Source organism: Neovison vison, chromosome 11 (genome assembly GCF_020171115.1).
Source record: "Neovison vison isolate M4711 chromosome 11, ASM_NN_V1, whole genome shotgun sequence".
Lineage (NCBI taxonomy): Eukaryota > Metazoa > Chordata > Mammalia > Carnivora > Mustelidae > Neogale > Neogale vison.
This window is the reverse complement of record NC_058101.1, coordinates 120,057,666-120,082,274: the sequence shown is the minus strand read 5'-3', so window position 1 is coordinate 120,082,274 and position 24,609 is coordinate 120,057,666. Positions and strand designations below refer to the sequence as shown.

At 43.6% G+C, this 24,609-nt stretch overlaps 1 protein-coding gene across 3 annotated transcripts in view; it reads left to right on the top strand.

Moving 5' to 3' along the window:
- The window catches only part of AFF1 (AF4/FMR2 family member 1), a 201,114-nt gene that overhangs the window by 159,845 nt on the left and 16,660 nt on the right, over positions 1-24,609 (top strand). For all 3 annotated transcript variants that reach the window (XM_044224572.1, XM_044224571.1, XM_044224573.1), the window contains 6 exons: positions 147-183; positions 3,464-3,515; positions 10,957-11,011; positions 11,133-11,170; positions 14,161-14,317; positions 19,395-20,363. In XM_044224572.1, coding sequence (XP_044080507.1) covers positions 147-183; positions 3,464-3,515; positions 10,957-11,011; positions 11,133-11,170; positions 14,161-14,317; positions 19,395-20,363 — 1,308 coding nt within the window. The remainder of the gene's footprint in view (positions 1-146; positions 184-3,463; positions 3,516-10,956; positions 11,012-11,132; positions 11,171-14,160; positions 14,318-19,394; positions 20,364-24,609) is intronic.

The window sequence follows — 24,609 nt, the reverse complement described above, 5'->3', positions numbered from 1 at the left end:
TCAACATCCAAGGAAAAATAAGTTCTAGGTAAAAGTAGAAGAAATAAGAAATAAGTAGAAAAAATAAACCCCATTTATCAGTGTTTATCACAGTTAGCAATGATGCAGAATATTTTAATAACTAGAGATTTTTTTTTTCTTTCTAGGATTCTCAGCACATCAGTTCTGCAACCCAAAACCAAAGTAAGTGGAGCTTTTATTGCATTGGAGACCAAAGCAAAGCTTTTGTTGTTTTAGTATAAAAAAAATAAAATGAAAAATAGCCCAGCACAGATGAGGGCTTCCTGTTTTGAAAGACTAGGAAGGGAGCACAAGCATAAAGCTGTTCTTTAGGTAGAATTTCAGATTGTTGCAAAGAGTTAATGATGATGTCCTGGTAAAGTACTTGACAAATATAATGTGTCATAATTACAACAAATACAGTTACTGATCTATCCACACATCATGAATGTGACTCTGAAAGCATTGCAACCCAGAAATGGTATATAGAATAGATTGGGGTATTTTGTGTGGTTCTTGGTTTTTTGTTTTTTGTTCTTCAAGATTTTATTTAATTATTTGAGAGAGAGGTCATGAGAGACAAGCAGGGGGAGGGACAGAGGGAGAAGCAGGCTCCCCATGGAGCAGGGAGCCGGATGTGGGGCTCGATCCCAGGACTGTGGGATGTTGACTTGAGCTGAAGGCAGATGCTTAACCGACTGAGCCACCCAGGCCCCCCTCCCCCCCGCTTTAAAAGATTTTATTTATTTATTTGATGGACACAGAGAGATTGGGAACACAAGCAGGGGAATGGGAGAGGGGGAAGCAGGCTTCCCAGTGAGCAGGGAGCCCAATGCTGGAATCATGACCTGAGCCAAAGGCAGCTGTTTAACCACTGAGCCTCCCAGGCGCCCCTGTAGTCATTTTGTTTATAAATATATGGTACGTGTCCAAGTTCTGAAGTATTAGTCTTAAAAAAAAAATAGGACAATGAAGTAGGGTATGTAGGTATGTTGGGAGAAGGTTGCACAGAGGTACTCCATGGAGATGACTCTTCCTCAAATCTCCCCACCTCCTTCTTTTCTCTCACTTATATTTTTTCCCTGTATTTTTTACAGTTTAAATTGCAAGGATATGAGGAGAATAGAAAAGATGAGGAAAGCAAGAAACAGAATATTCTTTCCTATAGAGCAGGGGTGGGCCCACCATATCCTGAGATATATCCTGAGAGTTGATCTGTTTGCAGCTGGTTTTTGTAAAGAAGGTTTTCTCAGGACACAGCCATGCCTGTTCATTTATTATTATGCAACAAGGTACAGCATGCAAAGTCTGAAATATTTGCTGTCTGACCTTTATAGAAAAAGTTTGCCATCCTCTTCTCTAGATACCGAATGAGACCTTGCAAAAAGCTCATAACTGAATTTTCCCCCAAACGCAGAGAAAGAAACCTGATCATCTTGCCATAGTATTGTAAAAGCGGAAAGGTAAAATTAACAGAAAATAATGGCTTCTTGCAGAGATGGGGGCATCTTTTTCTCTCAGCATCTTGGCAGCCTCTCCAGAGACAGATAAGCAGTGGAGTGGCACAGGTCTCTGCTGAATGGCTGGCTCAGCTGTGTTCAGGCTTGCTGTATGTCCCTTTACCCCTTGCTGTCCCTGCTCCCCATTTGCTAGGGCTGTCTGGCTGGTGGATCAGATGCCTCCCACTGGGTTACAGCTTTGATGATTGCTGACTCCTGGTTTAGAAAGACCTTTTAAGCCTTTAAATTGTTTGATTTACCCTTTTAGCAAAACCTAGCTGAAGAGGAGCTGCACTTTCTTGGTGGAGGATGGGTGGCCCTCTCGGCCAGCAGGTGGAGTAGTGTGGGCCCATCTCTCCTTGCTCCGAGGCATTTTCAGAGCCTGGCACGTCTCCAGTGGGTCTTGGCTCACTGTATCTATGCTTATCCTGTGGTTTTTCATGCTGCTGCCACTCTGTCTGTCCATGTTCCGGGGAGCCTTGTTTGTTTTGTGAGAGTCGGCCTAGTTGAACCCTGGAAAGGTCTAGTTGTATGTTGGATGAAGAGAGAATTATCCTAAGGTTTTGGAGTCTCCGGAGAATGTAGTATGCCTGAGGACAACCAGAGCCTTGTGGTGCTTCAAACCCTGTGAAGACCAGTACATGAGAGTCCCTGTGAGTGAGGAGAACTGTGACCTTATTAGCCCCTCCAGTGTGTAGTAGCCCTGAGGGGAAGCAGTTACAAACACCATGTAAGAGCTGCTGCCACCGTGAGGATGACGTGATTAATTGCAAGGTCTCCACATGACACTTGGGGAAATCTCATTCAACCCCCGCCTAAAAGGCTCCCGGATTTCCATTCCACTTCCCATTCCCTATTATATCAAGCCTAAAGCAGCTTGCCAGAAGATAGTTTGTTGCCTCCACAGTTAAGATTGCACATTCCCTTCTAGGGAAGCTCCTAGGTTCTACCAGGGGGCAGCACTAGTCTTTCTGAGGAGTCTGTCATGTCTCTGTTACTGGTGGTGTGTCATTGCCAAACAGAGTTATAACTTACTGTCCTGGCATTTAGCGCCCTCTAAATCTGACCTTCACCTGTTTTCCTATGGTGTCCACACATTTTGCGCCCCATTCTTTACCGAGTCTGTGCCATTTTAAATCTTTCGTAAGCCCCCGCTCGCACTGTCTCCTACCTGAAGGCCGTCCTCCCCCTCTCCCTTTGGCCAGCATTCTGTCAAAATCTCACCCATCTTTTGTGACACAGTTCATTTTGCTCCTTGTCTGACTTGCCTTCTTTAAGTCACTACCAATAGAGAGACCAATCTTAGATTCCCGGGGCAGTTCATTTATGTGATTAATCTGTGTGTTCCTCTCACACTGCCCGCCATTGGAGATACCACATTCCTCAGTCACTTGCGAACTCATCGAGGACAGGGTCGAATGCCTTGCACATTTTGCGTCTACGAGGCAGTGTGAATAAGTGAATGGGGGCAGGTGTTGAAGAATGGGGGGACAGGTGAGAGGGAACTCCTACTCTGCAGAGGTCAGAGGCTGCAGAAAGGGCATGCTAGTAAATCACTGATAGATGGGGAGGGGCAGATGAGGTGGGAATGAGAGCAGCCCTGTCCCGGGGCTTCCAGGGGAGCCCCCCACTGCCAGCTGACATCGAAGAAAGTCAGGTCTCCAGCATATAGGAAAGTTGCCAGCCATGGGGTAGGACGGGTGCCAGCAGGGCTAGGATTTTTCAATTCTGAGCAAGTCGTCTTTCTAGAGGTAACATAAGTGGTGTTCTCTAATGATGAGATTGTACCAAGTGCAGTGCGTGTAGCAGGCACCATGGTTGACTGAGTGAAGTAGACTGAGTGTTCAGGTGGAAGAGGTGAGGACGGGGGTCAGGGGACAGCACAAAAAAAGGGGGGGTTTGTAACGAATAAACTCAAGAATGTATCTCATTGTGCTACTCTGATCATTTTCCTCCCCTCACAGAACAATATGATACATCTTCAAAAATCCACACTAATTCTCAGCAGGGGACATCGTAAGTAAAATGCTTTCGTTAATTAAAAGTTTATAACGTGACATCATTCATTTCCCATGTAAATCCATTGCTTGTATTTTTTTCTACTGCTTTCAAGTAATGACTTGCATAAACTACCGCTGCATTATAAAACAAAGCAGTGCGCGACATTTGTGCCTGGATTAAGTTCTTCTGTTGAAGGGTCAGGCACCAGAAGAGAGTTTGCTAAGGGGTTTTCTCAAAAGGAAGGCATTTGAGCCATTCTTTACATATTAACTGTGGAAAACAGAAGGTCTTAGCGTTGTAAATTTCAGTCTTAAATAGCTTTTGCTGTGGAAAACATTTTAGGGGTTGTGTACAATTTGAGGGTTTTTTTGTTTTTTTGGGTTTTTTTTCGCCACTTTTTTGGCCTACTTCTAAGTAATAAAGAATGAGTCCTGTTGCCCAGCTGTTCTTTATTAAGGCCAAGTAAGTCTAGATACATTTGGGGTGTTTAGAACAGTTTAAAGTACATAATAAAGGTTTTTAAGTCAGCGATTGAACCCACATTGTCATTTCTTGATGGTATTGAAGTAATACTTACTTCTTTTCATCCAACTGCAAAAGGGTTTTGAGAACAAAGTGATCCTCCTTCAGTATCTAATCAGTTGCTGACCGGGAGCTGCCAGCCTCCCAGGATGTCAGGGTAAAGCTCCAGCTGGGCTCTGGGCGCCACTGGTTCCATGTATCTCGGAAGGGCTCATTGCTGGGGCTGGATATTTTGAAAAACTGTGTCCTCGAGGCAGAGAGGATGTTTTATCTTTTAACTGTGACTGAATGTGGGACCCGGTTAAATCACTGCTTCCAAGCGCCAGCTCCTCGATGTCCTGTTTCACTTCTCTATTGCAAAATAAGAAAAAGAGAACAATATGGCAATATCCTTTATGTTTTTTATAAAGATTAATTTATTACAGTTTGAAGGATGGACTTTTTGGTGCATGTAATAAAACTTATTTCATTTGTGGTCCTGGTACATGGTGAGATTTTTGCTTCTTTTTGTTGTCCTTTACCAGGAAAAAACAAGTTTTTAACCCTGTGTGCCTTTTCTTTCCTTTTTCCCTCTCTTTCTTTCTTCCTTCCTTTTTAAATGTTACTGGCTCCTGAATTCTGGAATAAAGGGGAGCTTTGTTAAACCATTTGCTGGCTGGTGGAGAACAGATACTGTAGCATGAGGGACCACAGTTGTAGCGGTTCTGTGGAAGCTCGAACTTCCCCCAAGGTTTTATACCTTGTGCTCTCTGTAATGATTGGTAGTAAAGCCTTTTAATGGTAAAAGGCGCTTGTCAGTGTCTTTTGGAGCAGCAAGGAAGGAGGGATTGAAGAGCTTGCGTCCCCCTTGGCTGGAGGAAGAGAAGGCGGGGTTCCCAGCAGAGCAGTGTGTGGAGGCAGCAGCACAGAGGGAAGGCAGTGGGCTTGTCCTTGAGCCTGTGGGAAGAGGAGGAAAGGCCACTGGGTGGGAGCGGGACCCAGGAAGCAGCTTCAGACCTTGCAGGCCAACGTCACACCCTCTCATAGCCATTTCCATCAGCTTTCAGGCACGGGGAGTTGGTAGGGTCTTGGGCCATTTTCTGTGCTGGTTTTGCTCCTCAGAGAGCCAGGCCGTCCTCCTTCTGAGTTCAAGGCCTGGACTCAAAGGTGCCTCAAGTGTGTGACAGCAGTGCTTCTTGCGACATAGTGGTGCTTTCTTTATAGAACTGTTCATTTGCCATATATAAAATCACCTGGAAAAGAGTATTTGTTATGATCCTGGGAGACCGAAGGAGGGGAGGAAGGCTGGGCCCATAGAGGTGAAGAGGAAAGGGAAGCGTGACCAAGGAAAGTGGTAGCGGGGCTCTGGAGAGAAGAAGGGGGCTCTGGTTGTGGTTGGGTGGGCGGGGCTGCCGGGATGGATTCCGGAGCTTACCTCTGCAGAAAGGAATCACTCCTGTGTCCCAGTTAGTTTGGAAAGTGCAGTCCTGGTTTCAGACTTGGTATGTCCCATCTGTTAGTGCTCCGGGTCAGTCTGATCTAGTGTCAGCGTGAAGGCTCTTGGGCGTGCAGTGAAACTATGTGAGTGGCAGAGGGCCAGAGAGATGGTCTCATGCACTTGGAATGTCAGGGCGAAAAAATGTTCATTTTGGGATCATGTGTACTGTAGTTTTAAAAAATCAATCTAGGTCTTAATGCCTTTTCTTTCAGTTGCTAGTAGTTGGGAATCCTTATAATATTGTTCTCTGGACTTGGTTCCAGGTGACTTGGAGATCTTTCCAAAAATTGCTTCCACTCCTCCGTTCGGGGCATAATTAGTGAACACGTGCCATGTGCCCGGGGCTGCTCTAGGTACTTGGAAGCAGTGGCCACTAAGACAGAATTCTTGTCTTCTGTGTCTTGTAACTTAATGTGGGGGCATGTTGTACAGACTAGGTGCTGTGATGGTGACAGGCTTGGGGAGCAAGCAGTTCTTTCGGGTGGGAGGGAGGTCAGGAAAGGTCTCACAGAGGAGGTGACATGTGATCTGGAGTCTGAGTGATGAGAGAGGAAGGCAGAGAATTTCTGCCACGTCTAAAGGGGCTTGATAGATCTTGCAGCAGGCTCTGAAGCCATTTGAAAACATCAGGAGTCGTAATTCTTACAGTCAGTGACAACTTTGAAGTAGTTCCTTTGCCTTTGCAAAGCATGGTTTTGAAGGAGCCTGTGGGGGCCGATTTAAGTCTCACATTTGATCGTAACTGCTAATTTCCTGCAGTAAGTGACTGTAGACTAATTTAAAATGGACTGAAATATTGAATATGGTTATTTTATTTTTTTTTTTAAGATTTTATTTATTCGACAGACAGAGATCTCAAGTAGGGGGAGAGGCAGGCTGAAAGAGAGGGGGAAGCAGGTTCCCCACTGAGCAGAGAGCCTGATTCAGGGCTTGATCCCAGGACCACAGGATCACGACCTGAGCTGAAGGCCGAGGCTTTAACCCACTGAGCCACCCAGGCACCCCCATCCATGGATTTTAAATAGTCTTTTACACCTGTGGCAATTTTTACTTTATCGACCGAAACCTTGATTACTCTGTGTGTTGTCCCTTTCCCGTCTTGTTTGTTTATCATCTCCCATAGACCATCCCTCCGTGAATTTGAATAATGCCAGCCACTGTCCCCATTTGGACAGTTCCCCTCATATGCAGTAGCACAACTTCTTGAGCTTTGCTTTTACAGTTTTTCATTTCCTATGTGTGGAGCCTTCTCCATAATTTGTCGCCTTCTACCGGCTCCTGCAAAACATTTGCAGTCCTTATTTCCACCCTTGATCAAAAAAAGGAAATCACAGCCTGATTGAATTTTAGGTTTGGGGAATTACGTACGTCTGCTTTGGAGCCCAGCCTCTTTCTCTTTCTCTGCCCTCTTGTTGCCTGTTCTATCCTCAAGTCCGTTTTCAGTTTGTGAGATTGTTCAAGTTCACACCTTCTCACATGTTCCATTAGCGGTTTCTGAAAAGTATTACTTGCCATCTTATACACAGCTAATACCAGGGGTGTGACTTATTAATTACCATGATCTTGCCTTCACTTGCTCTTTCCCAAATAAAATGTATGGCCGGATTGGGGGAAATGCTGATCTAAAAAATCAGTTTATTTAAGGAGTTTTGGGTTTGAATTAAGATGTTACAGACTATTGGCAGTGAAGTCTTTGGCAAGCTCAGGACTGGGGAATGGAAAAGGAATCAAGGCTTGTCTTGTGTGTCTTCACACAGTAACAATCGGGCTCTGAGTCACCGAAGCCTGCCTGCCGGAACGTGTCCATGGCCCTCTGAGCTTTGCAGAGCAGCTGCCTGAAGAATGTATTTGTACAAAGGGGTTTGAGAACTGTTTGTAACCTTTAAGTAAAAACTGTACCTCACCCGTAATGTAAAATGTGGTTAAGTCTACGTGTTAGTTCAAAGCGTTGCTGTACCTGAGTGTTCGGCTTCTTTTGAACGGTGCCAAGGTAGGCCGTATGGCGGCATATGCTTTGAAATAGCTGCTTTTGTCTTGGTGTTTGGAAGTGAGATTAGTCATTTAACCAATTTTAAAAGTATAGAAGGTTTATAATTCATCTATTTTCACAAGGGAAAAAGAGTGTATCCATTTTATTCCAACAGGATAATTACTGTTTTCTTTTTAAATCAAAGTCTTTCTCTATCCAGGGAGTCTGGAGCTTTAGGTTCGGTCCTGTCAGGTAGGTTTTCTAGCCATTACGCCCTCTATGGGCTGGAGCAAGGCGATCGTGTGAGACAGCTTTTGCCTTCCAGATCTGGGGCGTACCAGCTTCAGGCTCGCGCGGGCTCCGCGGCCATTCGGAGCCGTTTCCTTGCCCTCAGAACATGAGGGGATGATGAGGGGCAGCCTGCAGGGCCTTAAGGAAAGGCAGTGTCTGGAGACTTCTGATGACACGGTGGGCACAGCTCTCTGGTACTGTTAGCTCTTCAGCAGGCGGGGTGCAACTCGCTCAGCCGGCCTTTTAGGGTTACCTGCCAAGTCCTGGATATAAAAGATGTGAAGGTGAAAATGACTTGGTCCTGTCCCAGAAAAGCTTCTAGTTGAGGATGTCCCTTGGGCCTTATGCTCTCTTGACCTAGATCTAACTGGTAGGAGTGAGACAGGGTCTAAGAGGTTTGATTCCCATCTAGTGGGTACAGAGCTGGTCACCCAGATGTCCTGTAATTAGTTTTCCCATTTTTCACATTAAGGACCAGTTCTCCCACATGTACCATGGGAGGTGTGCTAGAGTTATGTGCTTGGCCTCACATAGATTTGTTGGTGGGACAAGTTGGCGATTTTAGCAGCTGCTTCCTTTAAATTTTTGTCCTTATCTCTAAAAATAAAACCTTTATCTTTTATCAGGTTAGATTTTCCCCAACTATATGGATTCTTTCTTTTTAAAATCACAATGGCATTCATAATTTTCTGTATTAGTAAAACTTAGATACGGTTTTTAAATAACTTTTTTCTTACTATAGAATCCGTACAGGTTTGCTAAAAAAAAAACCTTTTAGAAGTATCTTTCTTAGCCCCACTAATAGCATGCTGGTTTATGTTGAGCTGCTGTTCCGGTGATATAATAAACTCTGGTTTCTGGAAGATTCTGTGGTTGCTCTTAGCAGAGGTGGCAGACATGGACAATGCACTTTGTTGATTTTTGCCTTGGGGTGTCTGGCTGTCTAAATTGATAGAACATGCGACTCTTGATCTTGGGGTCATGAGTTCAAGCCCCACATTGGGCCTATTGGAGCTCACTCTTAACAACAACAAACTGATTTTTGTATCAAATAAATTGGGCCATGAATTTTGATTAAATGAAATATCATGTATAAATAACCAGTATATCCTACATAAGTGGTAGATTTTGTTCTACCCTGTTGGTTTATCATTGCTTTCTGAGTGTTTCTTTGGTGCGATCTGGAGCATTCTTCTTTGAGGTCACTGTCCCTCATCTCTGTAGGTGTCAAACCTGCAGGCTTATTTTGTTATTGTCTATGTAAGACTCTAAAGGGGAGATTCTTAGAATCTGGGACATTTTTATAGTCCCTTTTGTTCCCTAAGAGCAAGTAGAGCAAAAAGTCAGAACATATGCTTTCTAGCTTAATGCGTTAGCAGAATGTATTTGTGGAAGCCAGGCAGACAACTTAGAATATTTAACCCCCTGCTTACAAGAGGAATTGTGATTAGTTACCTGATTATTGATGTTTCAGGAAATTAAAGCAAATCAGTTTTATGCAAAACTCAGTGACTTAGAAACCAAGAGGTCCACTTACTGGGTTTTATTGGTGGTGGTTAATATTGAATACACTGTCAGGTTTTGTTTTGTTTCTGGTTGTATTATACCTTATATTTATTCAAAGATACATCGTTTATCTTTAGCTTAGGTATGCCCCAGCCAAGCCACGACTTGGCAGGTAACACTGTTGTGTGACTTTTTCTTGTATACCATCATGATTATGATAGCTACTGCCAAGTCCTGCATCTGAAGGTTGTGTTTTCTAGCCTTGCTAAAATAAGAAGGGAGCACTCATTAGGTAAATATCAAGCAGTCTCTACATTTATAAGTAGCTAGCAGTTTTCATACTTTTTAGAAACTTGCTTACAGGATAGTTTTAGTACATTTGTTGGTGAAAATAGTTCCTTGGCAGAATTACAACACTGCATGTAGGTGGTCATTATGAGAGAGCCAAGTTTTAGCATTTATTTTCCTTAGAAAATGCAATGATTTTACCAAGGATTCCCAAAGTAATCATGCTTGCTTACTTCAGTGGCAGGTTAATGGGTTTGTAGTAAAAATCATTGGTCAGATTATTGGTTGAAGAGGTATTTTTAAAAATACTAAAGAATTATAACCTCCAACATAATTTTGCTTTTTGGAGCATTAATAATACTTAAGCAGATTGGCTTTGTTTTCACTTGCACTAATAATATTTCCTCAAACAGTCATGCTCATAAATTTTGGGGGAAGTGGGAGCAAGCAGTTAACAACTAATTCATTCTTTTGACACATAGGCATCCCCATGGAAGATGGTAAGGGGGAGGAAACAGGGAAGGGCTAAGATTTCAGTAAACATGTAGAGATTGGAAAATGACTTTTTAAAAAATTGAAGTGTCATGTTTGCTTTTAATATTTAGGTTGCTCATAAGCCAGAATGCGTAGATATAAGTATTGTGATAACTTTGAGGAAATAAACTGAGGTTGTATTTTCACCAGAGTGATAGCAGTAAGGTTAAACATACTGTTTAGACAACAAGATTATTTGTATTACTACTCTTTCAAATAATTAGTGTTTAAGCAGACTTTGTGTGTGAGAATTTGCATGGGGGGGCAGTGAAAAATAAAGCCCAGTATTAATAATGTCCTTTGGACAGAAATGAAAGGTAGGTATCTGCATGGTTTGGTGACTATGGCCTTGATAGCTTCCTGTATCTTACTGTGTACGGAGTTCACGTAGAGCACTTCTTAAGGTGCCTTGACACCATTCGCAACACTTCACAAATACTTATCTACTGTTAGCTTATTAATAGTTAATCACTTATTCCAGTCAGAGACTATAGAAGAAAGTAGAGTGTGTTTTGCATGTGTTTTTCTCTTTGTTGTTGTTATTGTTTGTTTTGTGTTTGTAGACCTGGGAACTTGAGTCTCAGGGCTGGCCACAGATCCCAACCTTGTGGTAGTTCTGCTTTTTTAATGCTCAGAACGTGTCAGAGAGTCAGTCTTGAGGTGGTAAGGAGCATGGACTAACCGCGTTTCTGTGTTTTAGTAGTAAAACTTGGATTTACAGGAAAATGAAGCGTTTGATGAATAAATTAAAATTAGACCTATCCCATCCTTCTTTTTTTAATCATTAAGCATATTTTCTATTTGTATGCTGAAACAAGTTATTAGAAATATTTTAAATCCCACAATGTTTCTGTCCCTGCCCATTTCAGCATGCTTGAAGATGACCTTCAGCTCAGTGACAGTGAGGACAGTGACAACGAACAAGTAAGTTTTGTATACCCCGACATACCAGGAATCCTTTTAAATCTGGTATTTCTGAGCTGCGTATCCTAACCTGTTGTTTGTTCTTTTCCTGGTCCTCCTTCCCCTTATTGTGAATTCCTAGAGCCCAGAGAAGCCTCCTCCTGCATCTGCACCTCCAAGGTATCGTGTGCGTGTGCGAGCAAAGTGTTTGCCTTTTCTACCAAATGAAGGAAATACAGCCCTATTTAGTGCTTTCATAGCTTCATCCTGGGGAACAACATGAAGGATCACAGAAGAAAGTACCTATTTAATTTTTTGGAAGCTCCAGTCAGCCTGGAGAGGTTGTTAATGCTGTAAAAGAGAAAGTCCCTGTACTCACCTAAAACATCAGTTTAGATGTTTAAAATTTTTGAGAGTTTATGGGGCGCCTGGGTGACTCAGTCGGTTGAGTGTCTGCCTTCAGCTCAGGTCAGGATCTTGGGATCCTGGGATCAAGTCCTGCGTCGGCCTCCCTGCTCAGTGGAGGTCTGCCTCTCCCTTTGCTTGTGCTCATTCTCTCTCACTCTCGCAAGTAAATAAATAAAATCTTTAAAAATAAATAAAATTTTGGGGGCGCCTGGGTGGCTCTGTCGGTTAAGCGTCTGCCTTCAGCTCAGGTCGTGATTCCAGGGTCCTGGGACAGAGCCCATGTCAGCCTCATATCAGCTCCCTGCTCAGCAGGGAGTCTTCTCCCTTTCCCTCTGGTGCTCCCACTCTCTTTGTGCATGTGCTCCCTCTCTTGGTCAAATAAATGAAATCTTTTTTTTTTTTTTTTTTTAAAGATTTTATTTATTTATTTGAGAGAGAGACAGTGAGAGAGAGCATGAGCAAGGAGAAGGTCAGAGAGCAAAGCAGACTCCCCATGGAGCTGGGAGCCTGATGCGGGACTCGATCCCAGGACTCCGGGATCATGACCTGAGCCGAAGGCAGTCGGCCAACCAACTGAGCCACCCAGGCGTCCCTCAAATAAATGAAATCTTTAATAAAAATAATTTTTTTGAGAGTTTAAAAATAAGCTGAAATCACTTTCATCAGTATTATATAACCAGTATTTTAAAAGTTATGCTAAAGAGCCCAATGTTTTTATGAAAGTTTTTATTTGCTGTTTTCAAAAATCGTAAAGCTGAATCATTTTTGTAAATTGTTTTCTATAGTGCCTGTTTTCTCAGTCATGAATTTCTAATTGTTTCAGCTACTTTCATTTTATTTTACTTCATTTTATAAATAGATTGTAAGTAATCTCTATACCGAACATGGGGCTTGAACCCACAACCCCGAGATCAGGAGTTCCATGCTCTACCGATGGAGCCCAGCGAGGTGCCCCTCGGCTGCTTTTAAAAAAATGAGCTAGAATGCATGTTAGTGTGATGAAAAATGGCACTCTTTTCACTTTGTAAACAGCAACCATATTTCAGAAAATAAGATGCTTTAATTTTTGGAAATGGGAGTTATCCGAACTACCTTTATAGTATTTTCCTCTGGTACTGAATTTAACGATTTACTATTCCATTACCTGCCTTCCACGGACAAAGAGTTAAACTGCGGTAGCTGTTGTACTTGGTGAGATGAGGTCATGCGTTCTGAGACAAGCACAACAATAAACTTCCTGTCGGACAGGCGATGCGGTAGTTCTTGTGGAGGAAGAGCATATATTCATAAGCTCTGCTAATTTGTTTCTATTCTGTTCAGTAATTTCTGGTAGCTTTTAAGGTCCTGTAAATTATGACAAAACAGCCTAACTTGAAAGTGACAGAAAAGAAAAAAGGGAAGGTGGCCATAAATTAGAAGCAGGAATAACATTGAGAATGCATCTCATTCCAGTCATCACTGACTTAAGCTACTAGTGTGAAAAGGATCACAAGCTTGATGTAACGTTTTTATATGTGGAAATTACATCATAGCATAGTGTGTGTGTTTTAAAATTACTTCAGCTAGTGACTTTTATCTAATATTTTTTGTTCTTATTTTAATAAGCAATTTTATTTAGTAAGTTATTTCATATTTTAGGTAGATGTGGAGGCTTTCAAGATTTTAGTTACTGATTTATTGCTGTGGCTGATTCCATCCAGGGCAAGTTTTTAAGACGGGCTGTGAAATTCTGTGTGCGATCATTGTGTGTTTTCTCACTGACCTAGAATTATTGCCGCTTTCTTCTTCCCTTTTTTTTTTTTTTTTGAGATTTTATTTATTCAGTTGAGACAGCACAAGCAGGGGAGAGAGGCAGAGGGAGAGAGAGAGAAGTAGACTCCTCGCTGAGCTGGGAGCCAGACATAGGACTCGATCCCAGGAGCTGGGAATCATGACCTGAGCCAAAGGCAGACACTTAACCATCTAAGCCACATGCCCTGATTGCCCTATTCTTAAAACTGGAGTAGTTAATCTCTACTTTGGGTGGTATTTGAGGGGGTGATGCTAAGCCAGTTGTAAAGAAAGGCCTCTTTTATCATCCTACCCGAGTGTGACTGGATTACCTTTGAGGTCACTGTCTAGAGGAGCACCCATTTATATTCAGTATATTCAATATTCTTTAGTTATCATTTGGTTAGTTTTCATACAGAGAATAGAGGGAGATTTTATTTTGGCTCTTCTTTGATAAATTAACTTCTTTGGGCTAATATATACCCATTTAAAGTAAACTTAAAGGGTCAGAAAGGAAGTATTTTAGGCTTGGTGGGCCGTCTAGCCTGTCTGGAAACTATTCAACTCTGCTTCCAGGCTATAAAGGCAGACATAGAGAATATGTAAAATAATGGGAGTGGACATGTTCCAACAAAACTTTACTTAGAAAAATAGGCGGCCTGTCCATGCTGTGGTGTACCAAATTCTCATAGAAAGCACTACCATCGAATGTAAATTTTGTGTGGCTCAGAATGTTCTTGAGGAGCAGAATTCCACAGGCTTCTCTTTTATGTAATTCTTTGGTGAGCTATTTTAAGGATTTTTCACTGGTTTTTGAGCCCCTCTGGGCCTTTCTCTGAACCTGGATGGTATGGCTGATTTAGTAATATGAGGTAATATTGAGGTCCTTTCTTTTGAATAGCAACAAAGTGGCCAAGAGGGGAAATACGTAGAGCGGGAAAACATCCACCTTGTGAGGTGTCTTCAGACTCTCTGTCTGGGTTGCTTCGCAGTGCCCCGCAGTCGCTTCCAGCAGCAGCGGCCTCAGCACATTCCAGCAGTGCCGAGTCAGAGAGCACCAGTGACTCAGACAGCTCCTCGGACTCGGAGAGCGAGAGCAGCTCAAGTGACAGCGAAGAGAATGAGCCCCTAGAAACTCCGGCTCCTGAGGTACCGTGTCCCCTCCAGGAGGCAGAGAGGCCATCTAAGATGGCGGCGTCCTGTCTTTCGGGGCTAGAGTCTGCTGTGGGCCAGCACTGACCCTGGGCTGAGTGGTGCTGCCCCCGGGGGCGGCTGTTTCCAACTCGCGTGCTGCGTAGAGTCCGCCGTTTCCGTTGACTTCTTACCAGACATTCGGCACGAGAGATTTGGGAGAGCGGCCTTCTCTCTCCTGTTTAACATGATAAGTTCTTCTCTGTTGTTGCTAGCGTTGTTGGGAAGAGCAACTCATTAAGAATGTTTGCACACCATTTTCTTTTCCCTTCTATTGAAAAAGAGAACTCGTTTTTTAGTAGGCTGCTGTTTTAATCTTAATGAAAATTCTTTTTGAAGTTTCAGGAATGCATGAATTAAGGAAATCAAAAGGAGGCAGCCCAATTTAGCAGATGGCAGGAACGTGAACTAGAATAAGTCATCAGAGGTTCTATTTTTGAATCACTAAAAGCCAAGCATTAAATGGCCGGCCAGGTGGTTTTGCCAGGGCGGCTTCTTGCTCCCTTTGCTCCATGTGAAACAGGATAATTGTGTTTGCCTGTCACCCACCCTTGGGAGATACTGTAAGATAAACCGATAAGATGGCAAATCGCCAGCACTGAGTTTATCTGGAGGATTTATACTATTCTATTTTTTTTATGGATCGTTGAGCACAAGAAGTTTAATAACAATCTGGGCTGCCAGATGCCCTCAAAACTCGGAGTAGCCATGTAAAAATTATGCTGGGGAAAGACTACTTCCAGTAGTCTTCCAGCATGAAAAGGGAAGAAAGACATTCTTGGTGATCTAGACCAGCTTGTATAGAGAAAATTACTCTGCCTATTTTAGATGGGAATCCTGGGAAAGAGCCTTTCTGATTAAGAAAGCATTAAAAGTTCCCGGTGTTTGTCTCTGCCATGTAGCAATCAAGGCAGTTCCACTAGCGCATTAACTGAATGTATCTGGAGAACACGGAGTGAGCTTAACTGCCGGGGCCGAGAGCAAGAGAGGCTGGAACAATAACTGTCATTTTTTTGTTAGATACGAATTTATGTCTGACACAGAGTAAGTGCTCAATAAATATTTTCTGGCGTGAATAAACATGAATCAGCATTAACTGCACTTAAAATGCCTTTCAGATTTTGGACACTACTCTCTCTATTTCTGGGGAATGTTTCCTTGCGTGATACTAATTACTGATGAAATCATTTTTCTGTGCCTCAGGGAAAAAGATATTGATTAGGCTTTGCGGACAAATTGTGTGATTCTTCCTTGTTTATAAGGTCTGTGCTTTATGTCTCACCTTATTCAATTAGAAAAATCTGCATACTTGTTTGGTTGATAAAAGAAGGAAGAGAATTAGATTAAGTAATAAAATTTAGTTCAAATAAAATGGAAATGGTGCAGATTTGGCTGAAACTTGAAACTTGAAAGAAAAATTTAATATGGTGTTTGTATTAATGAAACCATTTTATCTTTTTTTTAAAACCATTGTATCTTATTGCTCAGAAGGTTACTGGAGTAGATTTAGAGACTCATAGTTGAAAAATAAATGTTCCCATCCTACTTTATTTTTTTAAAGCACCTTACCAAATAGGCTCCTCTTTGTACCTTTGTGTTGATGAGCAGATCTGTCTAGATTTGGGGCACAGTTTGTATGTCATATCCTGACGCTTGACTTCACCAGAAATACTTTGTCTGGGTCTTTGATTTTTTTCCAGTGTATTTAACTACCTTCTCCCCCTTGAAAAGGAATACCTGCCTTTTTGTAAATCTGTGTGAGAGTAACATGAATTCCACAATAGGCCAAGTTAACTTGTTTCAACTTTCTCACTCTTTTAAAAATCTGTTTTTAACACTGAGAATTTTATGGCTCCGTTTTAAGTTCATTTGACAAAGTAGTCCAGTGATCTTACGAGATCTCAAATGTCCTATGTCTGTCAATGGACTGATGGCAAACTTGGGGGAAAGCCACTTTCAGTGTCTGCTTTATAGCGTGAATCAAAATGTAAATCTCAGCTTTTCAGAATATGTAGGATGGACATGCGCTCGTCTTTTTATTGCTTCGGTTCAGAAAAAATGCTTTTATTCTTAGTTATTCAAGGAGGGTCTCCTTAGTTTTCTAATCTATTCATTGTCCAGTTTTTTTTTGTTTGTTTTTATAGTAAACTGCCTTTGTTGATTTGCCTCCTAGTCACTTGGTACTTTTTCATGAATTACTTGACTTAGCTCTCTGTCCACCCTGTGAGATGGGGAGCTGTCCTTTCACCTGTGAAAAGGTACCAGCGCCAAGATTCAGGCCCATGGCCATCCAACTCTGAGGTCTTTTTTACTATGACAGCAGGCCTCTTTCACACTTCTCTCCTTTTTCTTTTCCTTTCATTTTAGGTCTCCTACTTACTAATAATGATGATGTTTTTACTAAAAATAAAATAAAAATAAAAAGGGCATATTTGCACATACCTCAAACCTTTTTATTCAACATTACAACTCATCCTAAATTACACAAACTTCTGACAGTTTGAGGAGTTAGGACATGTAAAGGGACAGACAAACGTTTATGAAGGTACCTAATGAAAACCAGTCCGGTATTTTTTCACGCCCAGTGTGCAGTGTTTGGGTTGCACCAGCCCTGGGAGGCTGGCGGTGGGGAAGAAGGAAAGGCAGGATAAGAAAGCAAAGGCCAAACCTTGATCATACCCAGCACTTAGACATAAAATTCATTGTGAAATCCATTTCAGTCAATCCCTTATGTTAAAGTTTTTCCCATTCCCAACATCCAAATATCTGACCTTAAAAGAATTCTGTACATTTTCCCGTCTCCATAGCAGGTCTGTAGAAAGGATTGGCCTTGTCTGGGTACATAGACTCAATTTTACCCTGCATTTGGGCCATATGCCTCCCTTCTGGACATTTTTAGGACCACGGTAGAAGAAAATGTGTTTTATTTCTGTAATCAGGACATTCCTTTAGTAGGACATTCCTACTAAATGTATCTTATACTGCCCTTTTTTGGGGTGGGGGGAGAGCAGATGTTATTTATACCAGGAATGACTTTCCTTTTTTTGGTTCGTGAATAAATCCTCTCCTGTAGAGCATGTCAGTGATTCCAAGGGGCTGTGAACTTAGCCCAGGTGAGAGAGCCACACCCCTTCCAAGACAGAGTTTGAAGGGTTCAATTCCTAAGGTGAGCGGCAAGGGATCTATCCTAATGCCTTGTCCCCAGTTAGCCGCCCGGATTACCATCCCCGAAAGTGTTTGCAGGAAATACTGTCTGACAAGTAGGTATTGGGTGCTGATCTTTTTCTCCACCCTTCACCATCCTCCTGTCTTTTCAGAATATGGAATACAGTTTTAGATTTCCTGTGGCAAAATAAATGCCTGGCCCTCGCTAGAACACTTTCCTTCTTCCCTCCTCCCTGCTCTGAAATTCAAATGAGAGCCTGGGTGTAGCGTTGATACTGAAGGAGATCTATTAGATTAAGGAGCAGTAAGGGGCAGGCAGAAAAAACAGTTCTGCAGACCTCTTTGTGGCCAAAGTTTAGGCATACCTGGTTCCTTAAAGTTCCTCTTCTGTTGTAATCACACCAAGCCCAGGAAATACCTACCTGATCATTTTTTACCGTAACTTCTTCCTAGCTATTTACAGTATATCTGCATGTCTTGCTGTACGAGGTTGTTGGGTTCTTGCCGAGTTGAATTGTTTGGGACTTTACACTCAGGAGAATTGTTAGCAGTCTCTCCCTGTAAACTACCATCCACCTACTGCAGTGATCTCCTTATTCGTCATCTCACCAGTTAGATCCCACTTGGAATATCTTTCAGTTAACATCCTGGTGCGCTATGTATATGATTCATACAAACCACCCATCAGAATGAATGGGTCTTAGAAACATGTAGCATGTCGTTGATGTACTGCCCTTTCAAAAGGTGTAGTCATTGCCCACCCTTTCAGATGCGAATTTATTTCCATATGGCGTAAGATGTGTACGTACAGTAATATGCCCGTGGAAATGCTCAAGTAAATATCTCACGTCTACCACTATGTGCAAGACATAGAGTGGAACTTGGAGATCCAAATGTCCTTGGGTCTGCTGTTAATAATCTACTTAAAGAGACAGGTTGGGATTCATCAGTGGTCAGTCAGCAACAAAGATTTAAACAACAGTTAAGATACCAGAAGTCAGGAACTCTGTTTATTCCTCGGATCAGATGTACATATCATCAGTCTAATCTCACCGCTTTAACTGTGTGCTCTGGAGCCTCCCTGTGTTTCTCAGAAAAACAGATGCTATTCAGATAAGATGGTCCCTAACAAGAGACTTAATGTTTGATTTTTAAAGAATTCAAGTGGGACTGAAGTTAGGGACCAGTTTAGTTGGTTAACATGACTTTACTCGTTCTTTTGCCAAGGTGAAAATTGGAAAGTCAGGCTGTAACCCGTGAGGTACTGCCAGCCTCGTCATGTATGAATGTGGAGTGTTTTTAAGTAAAGAGATGAAATCAAGCCTTGAGGAAGGTCATTTTCAGTTGAAAAGTGTCTCAGAAAACAGAATAAAGCCTGTAGGTAATCACTAAGAATTAGTTTATTCATTAGCCTTCTGAAAATCCTTTTCATAAAAGGATTCTGTTCATTCTTTATTTCTCCCTTTATTTCTGATTGTTTACAGGCCAAAATGTGTCAGTTCTGTCTAAATCGCACTGTATTTACCATGAAAACAAAATCCTTAATACTACAAAGATTTCTCAGCAGTGGTCAGTGGTCTGTACCTCATGGTCTGTCATTAGTCAGCATCTGCCACAACAAAAATTCCTGTAGCACAAACAGATTGGAAGATTGTGTTACGAGTCAATTATTAAGAGACTCTGACCTTAAAAAAAAAAAAAGAGAGAGAGAGAGAGACTCTGACCTGTAATTAAGAGAAGGATAAAAAGGACCGAATTCTTAGGTGTGGGAATGGCTGCATCTCCCTGGGGGAGTCCTATATGATTGGTTGCACAGAAGAGCTTATCATCCTTGGTCAGTTCACATTTTTCTCTTGTCCTTTGTTTTTAGCCTGAGCCTCCCACAACAAACAAATGGCAGCTGGACAACTGGCTGACCAAAGTCAGCCAGCCCACAGCGCCCCCAGACGCGCAGGGGAACGCGGAGCCCCCATCTCGGCACCCGGACAGTAAGGGCAAGGGTGGGGGCGGCAGCAGCGGCCCCCCCGCCAGTCACGGTCAGGAGCGCACGGAGTCCAAAGATCCTCCCCTCAAAAGCTCCAGCAAAGCCCCTCGTGGCTCCTCTGAAGGCCCCCACACCGGCAAGAGAAGCTGTCAGAAGTCCCCCGCGCCGCAGGAGCCCCCGCAGAGGCAGACCGTTGGAACCAAACAGCCCAAGAAGCCTGGCAAGGCCTCAGCCCAGGCGGACCCACGGGCCGGCCTGCAGGTGGAAAGTGAGCCAGGACCCCCTCCTCCGTACGGCTCCAAAGACCAGCCTGCCAAAGATAAGCCCAAGGTGAAGACGAAAGGGAGGCCCCGCGCTGGAGACAGCAGAGAGCCCAAGCCCACGGCGCCCAGCCCCAGCGAGCGGAAGAAGCACAGGAGCGGGCCGCTGGCCCCCTCAAAGGCACTCTCGGGCCCGGAGCCCACGAAGGACAATGCGGGGGCCAGGAGCCCCGAGCACTTTGCCCTGGTTCCCCTGACGCAGAGCCAGGGCCCGCCTCATGGCAGCGGTGGCGGTGGCAGCAGTGGCAGGACTAGTGGCTGCCGGCGCGCTGTGGTCGTCCAGGAGGACCGCAGGAAGGACAAGCTCCCCGGACCTGGGAGAGACCCCAAGCTGCTGTCCCCACTCAGGGACACTCCTCCCCCACCAGTCTTGATGGTGAAGATAACCCTGGACCTTCTTTCTCGGATACCCCAGCTTCCTGGCAAGGGGGGTCGCCCGAGGAGACCCGAGGACAAGCAGTCCCCCGCAGGGAAGAAGCTGGAGTCGGAGAAGAGAGGTACAGACAATTCAAGCAAGTTGGCCAAAAAAAGAAAGGTGAGTGAAGCAGGTGGATTGTACCTGCTGTTGGCCTGGGGCTGGCTGTGAGCCCTGAGTTGTCTTAGGACAGGAGGGTAATCTTTGCTCTGATCTCATGTAGCCTTTGCTCCTACACCAGAATGACCCTGTCACTGTGGACCTACAGGCTTCCCACTTCGCCGCCAAGCAGTAGCAAATGCTAGATCCCTTCAGCAGTTTCGCTAGTTTGAGAAAAAGTGAGGCAGGCATGGAAAAGGATATCTTGTTATAGGATAATGTAGCATTTTGGGGTACACTTTTATTTGTTATGATAACGTTGGTATTTACCACCCAACCCATTATTAAGTTTTGCCCTAGAAATTAATATCTTCCATGAACTGAAATGTTAATCAGTGTTCTAAATTACTGAAAGAACTGCTATATGCCAGTTTTACTCCTGTGGTCTGATCCATTTTAATACTGGTACTACATCTATGTTTTAACTCATGGCTGCCTAGCACCTCATTAATTTGAAACCACCAGATTTAGGATTTGTGACCTCTGTAAAAGGCTTTTATTCGTAAGCAGAACGTTATGAAAAAAAGTCATAGAGCTATTAAACACATGGTTAGGATACCGTGTGGAGTAATAACAGGACTGATCATGGTATATTATGAGGTATTAAAAATCTGTCATTTTGTTATCACCATTTTTGGAAATTTCATTTAAGGAACAAACAAAATGGGGAAAGAGAAACATTCATGGGGCACCTGGGTGGCTCAGTTGGTGAAGCGTCTTCCTTTGGCTCAGGTCATGATCTTTAGGTCCTGGGATTGAGCTCCACCTTGGGCTCCCTGGTCATCGGGGAGTCTGCTTCTCCCTCTTCCGCTCTCCCTGCTTATGTTCTCTCTTTCTCTCTCTGTCAAATAAATAAAATCTTTAAAAAAACAAAAACCATTCATACACCACTTAAGATCCAGAGTTAACTTGGACACACCACTGTTTTGGACAGACTCCTTCCTTCCTTCCTAGATCTTGAATCACTGAGCTCCTGATACACTGTTGCTAGTGCTTCATGGCAAAAGATGAGTGACTTTTTCCTCCAGTGGCATTCTATCCAAATTTGTTCAAGATTCAGAGTGAAAGGCGCAAGAAGAGCCAACTCTTTCCTGCTGACAAGGGTTAAAAATTTTTTTAACACTCTTATAAGTACACAAAAAAAACTTCTTACTCGGTCCTGGAAGTTGAGCTAAGAATAACAAAGGACAGAAAGATCATGAAGCCTGCTGTTCTGTCTGTGATTCGACCAATTATTCCACCAGGTTAAAAATATAACATGACTTTATCAAATGGCAAAGGGCAACTGTTTTTTCCAGAAGCTTGTTGAATGAGACGTGAGGGTGTGTATTACCACTGTAACTGCAGCCGACAACTCAAGCTGGGTAGGATCCAATTCTGATCAGTGCTGTTTCAGCTAGAAGAGGGCATATTCCCATGTTGGATAACTTTTTTTTTTTTTTAAAGTTTTGTTTTGTTTTTTAAAGATTTTATTTATTTATTTGACAGAGAGATCACAAGTAGGCAGAGAGGCAGGAAGAGAGAGAGAGAGAGGAGGAAGCAGGCTCCCTGCTGAGCAGAGAGCCCGATGCCGGACTCGATCCCAGGACCCTGGGATCATGACCTGAGCCGAAGGCAGCGGCTTAACCCACTGAGCCACCCAGGCGCCCCCCATGTTGGATAACTTTTAAGATGGTCTGGGTGTGTGTTAAAAGTGTAAAACTTTATGGATGAAATTGTGATGGGCCTGGCTAGGAAAAAGGTCCCTACATCTCATATTCCCAAGAAAGGTTCAAAAGTACTCTCCTTGGAGGTACCTGGTGGCTCAGCCGGTTAAGCCTCTTACTGTTGGTTTTGGCTTAGATCATGATCTGGTGGGTCATGGGATCAAGCCCTGCATCAGACTGTGTGCTCAGCGGGGAGTCTGCTGGAAGTTTCTCTACCTCTGCCCCTCCCCCTGTGCATGCTCTCTCTTGCTCTCTTGCTCAAAAATAAATATTTTTTAAAAAGGCACTCCTTTACCCCCACTTCCTCCTGGGATATCTTTTTATCGTTCATCTCCTAGCCGTCATGGTCTTACCTAGTCTCTAGGGAGCCTTCTGCATTAGCTGGAGTGGGGCAAAGTATTTGCTTCTAAAATACGTACTAATTGGGAATGTTAGAAATTGGAGGCTTCCGCAGACAGTTCTCAGCCCAGTCCATACCCCAGTGCAAATCCAGAAGCATTGCTTGCAGCTCTGAATGGGAGTCTCAGCTCTCCCTGTTGAGTCTGTGAGTCGTGCCCTCTCAAGAGCTGTTCCCAGCCCTTGGCCTTGCTCCACTAGGGCAGCTCACTTAGCTCTCTGTCTAGAGGATGGAGAAATAATGACTCTCAGCTGAGTCAGATATATGCTTTCTTGAATGCTTTGGCAGGCAGCAGAGATCTGCCCCCTGGGAACTGTTTTGCCCCTCCACTGTGATACCAGCAGGATTGGGGTCTGAACCAGCCTGGTCTGTTCCAGACCCCCGCTACACATGATGGTCACCCCAGGAGCCTTTATGGCTGCCAGCAGGGTTTGCACCCCTTCCTTTGTCCCCTTCATTGGTGTTTTTTGAATCCTTATGTCTGGCAGAGCTGGGGACTGCTGGGGCAGAGCCGTACAGCAGGGCTGGGATTGTACGAAGCTGGTTCTTTGGACCGATTGTTACCTCCGGTGGGCTCCTTCAACATTATGGATCTAGGCAGTGAGGAATTCCTTGCCTAAAGTATGTCACTAGTTAGAAGCTGTCTGATAAATTGATTTGAAAATAATCCAACTGTGTACTTGTTTTGTGATCAGAAAATCATGGTCTTTTGGTTTTATTCTGCTGGGTTCTAGGTATTATGAATATTGGGAGTATGAACCTGAGCTCCTTCCCGGAGTGGGTGGGCTCCCCCGTTTCCTGTCGGGGCCCTGACTCCCACTGTTCGGGCCTTCCCACAGAGCGGCTGCCTCCCCCAGCATGTGTGCCTGGGCCCCGAGGCAGGCAGGGCTGGTCTCTGTTCAAGCCTCAGTGCTTTGCCACAATGTGGATGGTGAAGGTTCGTTCATCGCTTCCATTTTAAGTGTGAACACTAGAAAACTCTCTGAGCAGTTGAAGAATGTGCCTGATCCTTCACATTAGTGAAATTTTGTTTTTCTTCTCTATTTTCTTTTTTGATTTTTCAGTAGACTTCCATGCCCGTCATGGGGTTCAAACTCATCACTGTGAGACTGAGTCACATGCTGTACTGACTGAGGCAGCCAGGCACACCCCCCCCCCCCCAACTTTAGTTTTTCGCTTAAATCCTGTCTCTTCCTTTCGTGGTGCAAAATGTAGCACAAATTTTGGGAAGGTTAACAGATCCTTGAAACCACTTTCGACTTAAAAGCAGAAGATCACCCTAGGGGCGTAATGGTGGGTGAAAGCAGCTCTCGTGAAGCTGTCAGCCACGGCCTCTGCAGAAAAGGGTTTACTCCTTTAAAGGACTGGGCAGGGGCAGTTCATGACGATAAGTGGAGAAAACTGTGGGAGAAAGTAGGCGTGACTGGACATAGTGCTCCCAACCCACAAATTTCTTCATCTAGCTTACAGTTTAGAACAGTTTAGAACTTCAGATACAACTTGTGTTTTCATTTCTACAGTGTGTAAACCATGCTTACGTTTCCCAGGCCGTGAGGACAAACGGAAGTCGAGAGGTACAGTAGAATACACATAGCCCAGCACAGTCGAGAGCGTTCTAACAGGACGCCTAACATGCGCGGCGCTCCGTGTGTGGGTTAAGCGTTCTAGGCATTTTGTAGATCTCTCTCTCTCTCTTTCTTTCTTTTCTTTCTTTTTTTTTTTTTTTTAAGATTTTATTTGACAGAGAAAGAGCAAGAGAGAGCACAGGCAGGTGGAACGGGAGGCAGAAGTAGAAGCAGGCTCCCCAGTGAGCAAGGATCCAGATAAAGCACCTGATCTCACACGACCCTGAGGTCATGACTTGAGCTGAAGGCGCTTTACCGGGTAGGCCACCCAGGTGTCCCTATAATATCTCATTTAATTTCAATCATTGTCTGGATCGCCTCTCAAATAAAATGCCAGATTGTCCTAACCATTGGGTAGACAGATACCTGAAAAAGGAGGTATATTCATTCAAGTCTGCCTTTTCATTTTTCAAAATAACTGCTTCTCTGACCAAGAAGCTTTGGCGTTTTTGGAAATAACATTTCGGAGCTATCCTTTA